The sequence below is a fragment of the Sapajus apella genome, unplaced genomic scaffold, assembly GCF_009761245.1.
Source record: "Sapajus apella isolate SASKATOON/1434 unplaced genomic scaffold, GSC_monkey_1.0 scaffold148, whole genome shotgun sequence".
Taxonomy (NCBI): Eukaryota; Metazoa; Chordata; class Mammalia; order Primates; family Cebidae; genus Sapajus; species Sapajus apella.
The window spans coordinates 1,337,773-1,347,819 of NW_022437088.1; the positions used below are offsets into that span (position 1 = coordinate 1,337,773).

Sequence of the window (10,047 nt, forward strand, 5' to 3'; positions counted from 1 at the left end):
AATTAGCTGGGCATGGTGGTGCGTGCCTGTAATCCCAGCTACTCAGGAGGCTGAGGCAGGAGAATTGCCTGAACCCAGGAGGTGGAGGTTGTGGTGAGCCGAGATCGCGCCATTGCACTCCAGCCTGGGTAACAAGAGCGAAACTCCATCTAAAAAAAAAAAAAAAAAAAACATAAAAAGATAATGTTGAGACTGGGCACAGTGTCTCACACCTGTAATCCCAGCACTCTGGGAGGCCAAGGCAGAAAGATCACTTGAGTCCAGGAGTTCCAGACCGGCCTGGGCAACCTAGCAAGATACTGTCTCTATTTAAAAAAAAAAAAAAAAAAGTTAATGTTTACATGAACATATTGCAAAAAATATGTATTTTTTAAAAATGAAAGAAGAAAAAGAGCTAACTGTGCTAGTCCATTACTGCATTGCTATGAAGAAATATCTGAGGCTGGGTTAAAGAAGACAAGCTTATTCAGGCTGTGCAAACATGGCAGCAACATCTCCTCGGCTCTGGCGAGAGCAGGAATTTTCAATCATGGCAGAAGGTGAAGTGGGAGCAGGCATGTTACATGGTGAGAGCAGGAGCAAGACAGTGAGAGGCGGCGAAGTCTCAGACTTTTTTTTTTTTTTTTGAGACTAAGTCTCATTCTTGTTGCCCAGACTGGAGTTCAATGGCACGATCTCGGCTCACTGAAACCTCCACCTCCTGGGTTCAAGAGATTCTCCTGCCACAGCCTCCCGAAAGCTGGGATTACAGGCACCTGCCATCATGCCCAGCTGATTTTTTGTGTGTGTTTTTAGTAGAGACAGGGTTTCCCCATGTTGTCCAGGCTGGTCTCAAACTCCTGACCTCAGGTGATCTGCTTTCCTCAGCCTCCCAAAGTGCAGGAATTAGAGGCATGAGCCACCATACCTGACCCTAATTTTTAAATTTTTTGTGGAGATGGGGATCTCCTTATGTTGTCCAAGCCGATCTTGAACTTCTGAGCTCAAGCAATCTTCCCACTTCGCCTCCCAAAGCACGTGGATTACGGGGTGAGCCACCGCGCCCAGCCTCTCTTTATCCTATTTTGCTTTATTTACTTATTTTGTTTGTTTTTGTTTTGAAATGGATTCTCACTCTGTCACCCAGGCTGGAGTGCAGTGGCACAATCTCAGCTCACTGCAGCCTCTGCCTCCTGGGTTCAACTTCTCAAGTAGCTAGCACTACAGGACGCCGCCACCATGCCTGACTCATTTTTGTATTTTTAGTAGAGATGAGGTTCCCTATGTTGGCCAGGCTGGTCTCGAACCCCTAACCTCAGATGATCCGCTCGCCTCGGCCTCCCAAAGTGCTGGCATTACAGGCATGAGCCACCATGCCCGGATGAGATGTCCCTGCTTGCATTCTTGATTTTGGTAATTTGTATGTTCTTTCCTTTTTTCTTGGGCCATCTAGCTAAAGATATGTCTCTTTTGTTGATCTTTCCAAAGAACCAATTTTTTGTTTAATTGCTTTTCTCTATTTTTTTTTCTATTTCATTATCAGTCTAGTGTTTATTATGTTCTTTCTTCTGTTTACTTTATGTTTGATTTACTCTAATATTTCCGGCTTCTTGGAGTGAAAGATTAGATTATTGATTTTATTTATTTTTTATTTTTTTGAGATGGAGTCTTGCTCTGTCACCCAGGCTGGAGTGCAGTGGTGCAATGTTGGCCTACTGCAATCTCTGCCTCCCAGGTACAAGGGATTCTCCTGTCTCAGCTTCCCGAGTAGCTGGGATTACAGGCATATGCCACCACACCGGCTAATTTTTTGTATTTTTATTAGAGACGGGGTTTCACCATGTTGGCCAGGATGGTCTCGATCTCTTGACCTTGTGATCCACCCGCCTCAGCTCCCAAAGTGCCGGGATTACAGGTGTGAGCCACCGCACCTGGCCATAATTTTTTTTTTAATTTTTTTCAAAAATTAGTTGTTCCAGCCTGGCCAACATGGCAGAACCCCTTCTGTAATAAAAATATTAAAAAGTAGCTGGCTGTGGTGGCTAACGCCTGTAATCCTAGCACTTTTGGAGTCCAAGGTGAGTGGGTGGATCACCTGAAGTCAGGAGTTTGAAACCAGCCAGGCTAACATGGCAAAACCCAGTCATTACTAAGAATACAAATATTAGCCAGGCATGGTGGTGGGTGCCTGTAATCTCAGCTACTTGGGAAGCTGAGGCAGGAGAATCACTTGAACCTGGGAGGCGGAGGTTGCGGTGGGCCAAGATGGCACTACTGCACTCCAACCTCCAGCCTGGGTGACAGACTGAGACTCTGTCTCAAAAAACAAAACACACACACACAAAAAAAGATGTAAAGCTAAAGCTAAAGAAAGCAATGCTTGGAAGAGGATTTGTAGCTTGAATGCCTTTAGTAGAAAGAGAAAGATCTAAAATCAATAATCTAGGCCGGGCATGATGGCTCACGCCTGTAATCCCAGCACTTTGGGAGGTCCAGGTGGGCGGATCACCTGAGGTCAGGGGGTCGAGACCAGTCCAGGCCAACATGGCGAAACCCCATGTCTACTAAAAATACAAAAAATTAGCCGGTGTGGTGCCATATGCCTGTAATCCCAGCTAGTCAGGAAGCTGAGACAGGAGAATCGCTTGAACCTCGGAGGCAGAGGTTGCAGTAGGCCGACATTGCACCACGGCACTCCAGCCTGGGCAACAGAGCAAGACTCCATCTCAAAAAAATAAAAAATAAATAAATTCAATAATCTAATCTTTCACTTCAAGAAGCTGGAAAAATAAGAGTAAATCAAACATAAAGTAAACAGAAGAAAGAACATAATAAACACCAGACTGAAAAATCAAGGAACTAGAAAACAATAACCGCCTATGGTCCCAGCTACTCGGGAGGCTGAGGCAGAAGAATCAGGAGGCGGAGGTTGCAATGAGCCGAGATTGCGTCACTGCACTCCAGCCTGGCCACAGAGCAAGACTCCGTCTCAAAAAAAAAAAATTATGTAGAGATAGCGCCTTGTCATGTTGTCCAGGCTACTCTCAAACTCCAGGGCTCAAGTGATTCACCTGCCTTGGCTTCCCAAAATGCTGAGATTACAGGCGTGAGCCACCACATGTGGCCTTAATTTTCTTTCAGCACTTAAAATATGTCATTCCATTGCCTCCGTGTCTCCATTGTTTCTGATGAGAAGCCTGCCATTAATTGTGTACTTCTTCCCCCATATTTGATGAGTCTTTTTTTCCGGCTGCTTTAAAGATCTTCTTTTTGTCTTTTTTATTGTAACCACTTATTTTTAAACATATTCCTCCATGCTCAGACTTTTTTATATTCATCTGTGTACTTAACACAGTAGTATTACTCTATATATACAGTACATTCACTTTTATTTTTTATTTGCATGTAAAAATATGGAATGCTTCACAAATTTGCATGTCATCCTTGTACAGGGGCCTGGCTAATCTCTGTATTGTTCCAATTTTAGTATATGTGGTAGCCAATTGTCTTTAAACAAGTTGATCATGATATGCCTAGGTATTTGAGGTTTGTTGAGATTCTTAGATCTGTAATGTTTTTCATCACATTGGAAAAGTTTTTTTTTTTAATTTTTTTTTTTTTCTTTTGAGACGAGGTTTCCCCATGTTGGCCAGGATGGTCTCAATCTCTTGACCTCGTGATCTACCTGCCTTGGCCTCCCAGAGTGCTGGGATTACAGGCGTGAGCCACTGCACTTGGCCTGAAAAGTTTTTGGGTATTTTTTTTTTTGAGACAGCCTCGCTCTGTCACCAGGCTGGAGTGTAGTGATGCCATCTCAGCTCATGGCAACCTCCACTTCCCGGGTTCAAGCAATTCTCCTGCCTCAGCCTCCCAAGTAGCTGGGACTACAGGCATGCACCACCACACACAGCTAATATTTGTATTTTTAGTAGAGACAGGGTTTCTCCACATTGGCCAGGCTGGTCTCAATCTCTTGACCTCCTGATCCAACCACCTCAGCCTCCCAGAGTGCTGGGATTACAGTGTGAGTCACCACACCTGGCCTTTGGCTATGATTTTTTTAATTACCTTTTTCTGATCCTTTGTCTCCTGTCCCCTGGACATCTATTACCTGTCTATTGGTATGCTTGATGTACCACTGGCCTCTCAGGCTTTTTGGTTTTGGTGTTTTTGGGGTTTTTTTTGTTTGTTTGTTTGTTTCTTTCTTTTTTGAGACAGTCTTGCTTTGTCACCCAGGCTGGAGTGCAATGACATGAACACAGTCACTGCAGCCTTGACCACCCAGGCTTAAGCGATTCTCCTGCCTCAGCCTCCCAAGTAGCTGGGACTGCAGGGGCCACACCATCACATCCAGCCTACTTTTGTATGTTTTGTAGAGACAGAGTTTTGTCATGTTGCCCAGGCTGGTCTTGAATTCCTGGGCTCAAGCAATTCATCTGCCTCAGCTTCCTAAAGTGCTGGGATTCCAGGTCTGAGCCACTGTGCCCAGCTGTTCACGTTCCTTCAATCATTTTTGTCTCTATTATTCAGACTAGATTATTATTATGATCTATCTCGAGGTTTATTAAATTTTTCCTCTGCTATCTTAAATCTGCTGCTGGGTTCATTTAGTAAAATTTTCTAAATGAAAATTCTAGAATTTCTGTTTGATTTTTTTTTTTTTTTTTGAGATGGAGTCTCACTCTGTCAGCCAGACTGGAGTGCAGGGGCACAATTTCAGCTCACTGCAACCTCTGCCTCCCAGTTTCAAGTGATTCTCCTGCCTCAGCCTCTTGAGTAGCTGGGATTACAGGTGCCCACCACCACACCCAACTATTTTTTATATTTTTAGTAGAGACGGGATTTCACCAGGTTGGCCAGTCTGGTCTCAAACTCCTGACCTCAGGTGAGCCACACACCTTGGCCTCCCAAAGTGCTGGGATTACAGGAGTGAGCCACCACACCCAGCTGTTTGATTCTTTTTTGTAGCTTCTATTTTTCTATTAAGATTCCATATTTATTGTTAAATATTTTTATTTAATTACTTGAACATGTTTATAATATGTGCTTTAAAATCTTTGTCTGCCAAATTCAACTTCTGGGCCTACTCAGAGTCAGTTTTTATTGACTTTTAAAATCAGGATATGGGTTACTATTTTTTTTTTTTTTTTTTTTTTTTTTGAGACGGAGTTTCGCTCTTGTTACCCAGGCTGGAGCGCAATGGCGCGATCTCGGCTCACCGCAACCTCCGCCTCCTGGGTTCAGGCAATCCTCCTGCCTCAGCCTCCTGAGTAGCTGGGATTACAGGCACGCGCCACCATGTCCAGCTGATTTTTTGTAGTTTTAGTAGAGACGGGGTTTCACCGTGTTGACCAGGATGGTCTTGATCTCTTGACCTCGTGATCCACCCGCCTCGGCCTCCCAAAGTGCTGGGATTAGAGGCGTGAGCCACCGCGCCCGGCCAAGGGTTACTATTTTTTATGTTTCTTTGCACGTCTCATAATTTTTGGTTGAAAACTGGTCATTTTATCCTCCTCTTTCTCCCCTAAAAACTTGTCATTGGGTTTCTTTCTCTGCTGCGAGCTTCCAAAATGACAAAGAAAAGAAGGAACAACGGTCGTGCCAAAAAGGGACGCGGCCAGGTTCAGCCTATTCGCTGCACGAACTGTGCCCGATGCATGCCCAAGGATAAGGCCATTAAGAAATTCGTCATTGGAAACATAGTGGAGGCCGCAGCAGTCAGGGATATTTCTGAAGCGAGCGTCTTTGATGCTTATGTACTTCCCAAGCTCTATGTGAAGCTACATTACTGTGTGAGTTGTGCAATTCACAGCAAAGTAGTCAGGAATCGATCTCGTGAAGCCGGCAGGGACCGAACACCGCCACCCCGATTTAGACCTGCGGGTGCTGCCCCACGACCCCCACCAAAACCCATGTAAGGAGCTGAGTAAAAGATTGAAGACAACTATTCCCTGGAGAAAAATAAAATGGAAATTGTACTTGAAAAAAAAAAAAAAAAAAACTTGTCATTGACTGGGTGTGGTGGCTCACGCCTGTAATCCAAGCACTTTGGAGGCCAAGGTGGGCATATCACCTGAGGTCTGGAGTTCAAGACCAGCCTGACCAACATGAAGAAACCACGTCTTTAAAAAAAAAAAAAACTGGTCATTTTAGGTAATAAAATAACAGAATAGACTGTAATACTCTGGATTGTGTTATATTTTTCTGAATGGTGCTGGTGCTGCTGATGCTGATGGTGTGCGTGTGTGTGTTTGTGGGGATGTGGGGTATGTGGGTGTGGGTGTGGTATGGGTGTGAGGGGGATGTGGGGTGTGTGTGTGTTTGTGGGGGTGTGGGGGGGTGTGGGTGTGGGTGCAGTGTGTATGCATGAGGGGGATGTGGAGGATGTGTGTCTGTAATTTGGAGTTACACTGTAGAGTCTATCATTCCACAGTGTGCAGCTGCTATTGTGTCTGCTCAATTTTTTATTCTTGCTTTTAAATTTTTCCCTCAGGGGTCATGCGTGGTGGCTCACACCTGTAATCCCAGCACTTTTGGGAGGCCAAGGTGGCTTGAGCTCAGGAGTTTAAGACCAGCCTGGGCAACATACCAAGATCCCATCTCTACTAAAAATACAAAAACTTAGCAGGTTGTGGTGGCATGTGCCTGTGGTCCCATCTACTCAGGAGGCTGAAGTGGGAAGACTGCTGGAGCCCAGGAGGCAGAGGTTGCAGTGGGCCAAGATCATGCCAATATACTCCAGCCTGGGTGCAGAGTGAGACCCTACCTCAAATAATAATAATAATAATACATTTTTCCAGCCAGGAGCGGTGGCTCATGCCTGGAATCCCAGCACTTTGGGAGGCTGAGGCGGGTGGATGACCTGAGGTCAGGAGTTTGAGACCATCCTGGCTAACATGGTAAAACCCTGTCTCTACTAAAACACAAAAATTATCCAGGCATGGTGGCACGCGCCTATACTCCCATCTACTAGGGAGACTTAGGCACAGTATTGCTTGAACCTGGGAAGCAGAGGTTGCAGTGAGCTGAGATTAGGCCATTCCCATTGCACTTCAGCCTAGGCGACAGAATGAGACTCTGTCTCCAAAAAAAAAAAAAAGAGGCAGAAGAATCGCTTGAACCCAGGATCCGGAGGTTACAGTGAGCTGAGATCATGCCACTGCACTCCAGCCTGGGTGATGGAGAGAGACTCTCTCTCAAAAAAAAAAAAAAAATTCCTTCAGGTATCACCCCTGTGATTACATAGGACAGTCTTCAGCCAATGATTAGAATAGGCATTGTGTTCAAATACCTCAAACCCATATAGCATCCACTTCTGCCAGCCTATCTGTTTGAAGATTGACAAATGCATTAAAATGTGTAGCCACTGTTCAAATCTTCCTTGTATTTTATTTTTCATGGAGCTCTCTCAGGCATCCTCCATGCATCTGAGAGTTTTCCAGTGAGCCAGGGATGTGGGAGAACTTATCTGAGTTCTTTTACAGTTCCCTGTTTTCCAGCTAAGTTTCTGGCTTTTTCACCACTGATCCCAGCTAGGAGTGCCACTTTGGCTAGCACAGCTGCAGGGTTCTTTGCCTGTTTATTTCCTACCAACTTCACATCATTCAGCTGAGAGCGTGGCAGGCTTTTGTCCACCTCAACCTAACTCCCAGAATTTCATTCTACCCACTGTGACAGCAAACATGCTGGTTTTTCCAGCCAGTTCCACACTGGTAAAACTACAGTTCCCGGCCACCGAGGAAGTTGGATGGGAGTAGCCTCAGGCAAGAAGGCTGCAAACTCACATTGCTTTGGCCTGAAGCTATAGCAGTTTTTCAAGAATAAAAGCTCCTCAATTTGTTTTCTGCCTTGCTCAGTTTACGGAGACTTGAAATCATTGTTCCGGGCAATTTTGTTTAATTTCATAGTTGTTTTTTGTGAAGAATACAGACATCTTTACACTGCTATAGCCAGAAGTTCCTTGGTGTAGTTTTTAATGTATTTTATTTATTTTTATTTTTAGTTTGAGACAGAGTCTCACTCTGTTGCCCAGGCTGGAGTACAATGGTGTAATCTTGGCTCACTGCAATCTCTTCCTCCTGGGTTCAAGGGATTCTCCTGCCTCAGCCTCTCAAGTAGCTGGAATTACAGGCTCCCGCCACCATGCCCAGCTAATTTTTGTATTTTTAGTAGAGATGGGGTTTCACCATATTGGCCAGGCTGCTCTCGAACTCCTGACCTCGGGTCATCTGCCTGCCTCAGCCTCCCAAAGTGCTGGGATTACAGGCATGAGCCACTGTACTCAGTCCTCGGTGTAGTTTTAAATTGGCATAAGTGTTATTGTGTCAAAAATATGGTTTTGTTTTTTCACTCATAACTATTTTTGAGATCTCTCCATGCTGTCTTTTGAATATTTTGTATGTCTGCTGAGTAGCATTCCATACTATGCAACTCCCATAATTAACCTTTCTTTTTCTTTCTTTCTTTTTTTTTTTTTTTTGATGATGTTGGGGGGATGGAGTCTTGCTCTATTGTCCTGGCTGGAGTGCAGTGGCATGATCTCAGCTCACTGTGACCTCCACCTCCCAGGGTCTAGCGATTCTCCTCCCTCAGCCTCCCAAGTAGCTGGGACTACAGACACCCACTACCACACCTGGCTAATTTTTGCATTTTTAGTAGGGACAGGGTTTCACCATATTGACCAGGCTAGTCTCGAACTCTGGACCTCAGGTGATCCTCTCTCCTCGGCTTCCCAAAGTGCTGGGCTTACAAGCGTGAGTCACCGAGCCAGGCCCGTATTTAACCTTTCTACTTTGCTAACGAAAGTCACCCAAAACTGAGTTACCTCCCCAGAGGTAACCATTACTTTTTGTTTTTTTGTTTTGTTTTGGTTTTGGTTTTTGTTTTTTTTGTTTTTTGTTTTTTTGAGACAGTGTCTTGCTCAGTGGCCAGGGCTGAAGTGCAGTGGCACCATCTTGGCTGACTACAACCCCTACTTCCTGGGTTCAATTGATTCTCGGGCCTCAGCCTCCTGAGTAGCTGAGACTATAGGGGTGCACCACCATGCTGGCTAATTTTTGTATTTTTAGTAGAGACAGGGTTTCACCACATTGGCCAGACTGGTGTTGAACTCCTGGCCTCAGATGATCCACCCGCCTCGAACTACCAAAATGCTGGGATTACAGGCGCGAGCCACCAAGCCTGGCCAACTATTACCAATTTTTTTTTTTTTTTTTTTTTGAGACGGAGTTTCGCTCTTGTTACCCAGGCTGGAGTGCAATGGCGCGATCTCGGCTCACCGCAACCTCTGCCTCCTGGGTTCAGGCAATTCTCCTGCCTCAGCCTCCTGAGTCGCTGGGATTACAGGCACATGCCACCATGCCCAGCTAATTTTTTGTATTTTTAGTAGAGACGGGGTTTCACCATGTTGACCAGGATGGTCTCGATCTCTTGACCTCGTGATCCACCCGCCTCGGCCTCCCACAGTGCTGGGATTACAGGCTTGAGCCACCGTGCCCGGCCTATTACCAATTATTAAAATGTTTTCTGGCTGGATGCGGTGGCTCATTTATAATCCCAGCATGTTTGGAGGCTGAGGTGGGCGGATCACGAGGTCAGGAGATCGAGACCATCCTGGCTAACACGGTGAAACCTTGTCTCTACTAAAATTACAAAAAATTAGCTGAGCATGGTGGTACACACCTGTAGTCCCAGCTACTCCAGTGGCTGAGGCAGGAGAATCGCTTGAATTTGAGAGGCAAAGATTGTGCAGCGAGCCAAGATAGTGCCACTACACTCCAGCCTGGGCGACAGACTGAGACTTTGTCTCAAAGGAAAAAAAAATAATAAATAAATAAAATTTTAAAAAATATTTACCATTGTATACCTAAATATGCTTACAGTGCTACTTGCTTTTTGTTTTAGAAACTATTACTTTTACAGTATAGAAGATAAGGATTTAGTTACACTTTGCACTGCCCACAGGAAATACATGCATACTTCGAATTCCTCCATCTTTCCAATGTAGACACGTACTTTTGACTTTTTTTTTTTTTTTTTTTTTTTTTTTTTTTTTTTTTTTTTTTTTTT

The 10,047-nt window shown here is 44.8% G+C and overlaps 1 protein-coding gene and 1 non-coding gene across 2 annotated transcripts; one reads left to right on the forward strand and one right to left on the reverse strand.

Moving 5' to 3' along the window:
• Window positions 1-3,386: 3,386 nt before the first annotated feature.
• On the reverse strand, window positions 3,387-3,494 carry LOC116541170. The gene has a single exon (XR_004264733.1). It is a non-coding gene; the product is annotated as a U6 spliceosomal RNA (small nuclear RNA).
• Window positions 3,495-5,516: 2,022 nt separating this feature from the next.
• On the forward strand, window positions 5,517-5,980 carry LOC116541127 (40S ribosomal protein S26-like). The gene has a single exon (XM_032265029.1). The coding sequence runs from the start codon at window positions 5,550-5,552 to the stop codon at window positions 5,895-5,897; it is 348 nt and encodes a 115-aa protein (XP_032120920.1). The 5' UTR covers window positions 5,517-5,549; the 3' UTR covers window positions 5,898-5,980.
• The last annotated feature ends 4,067 nt before the right edge of the window (window positions 5,981-10,047 follow it).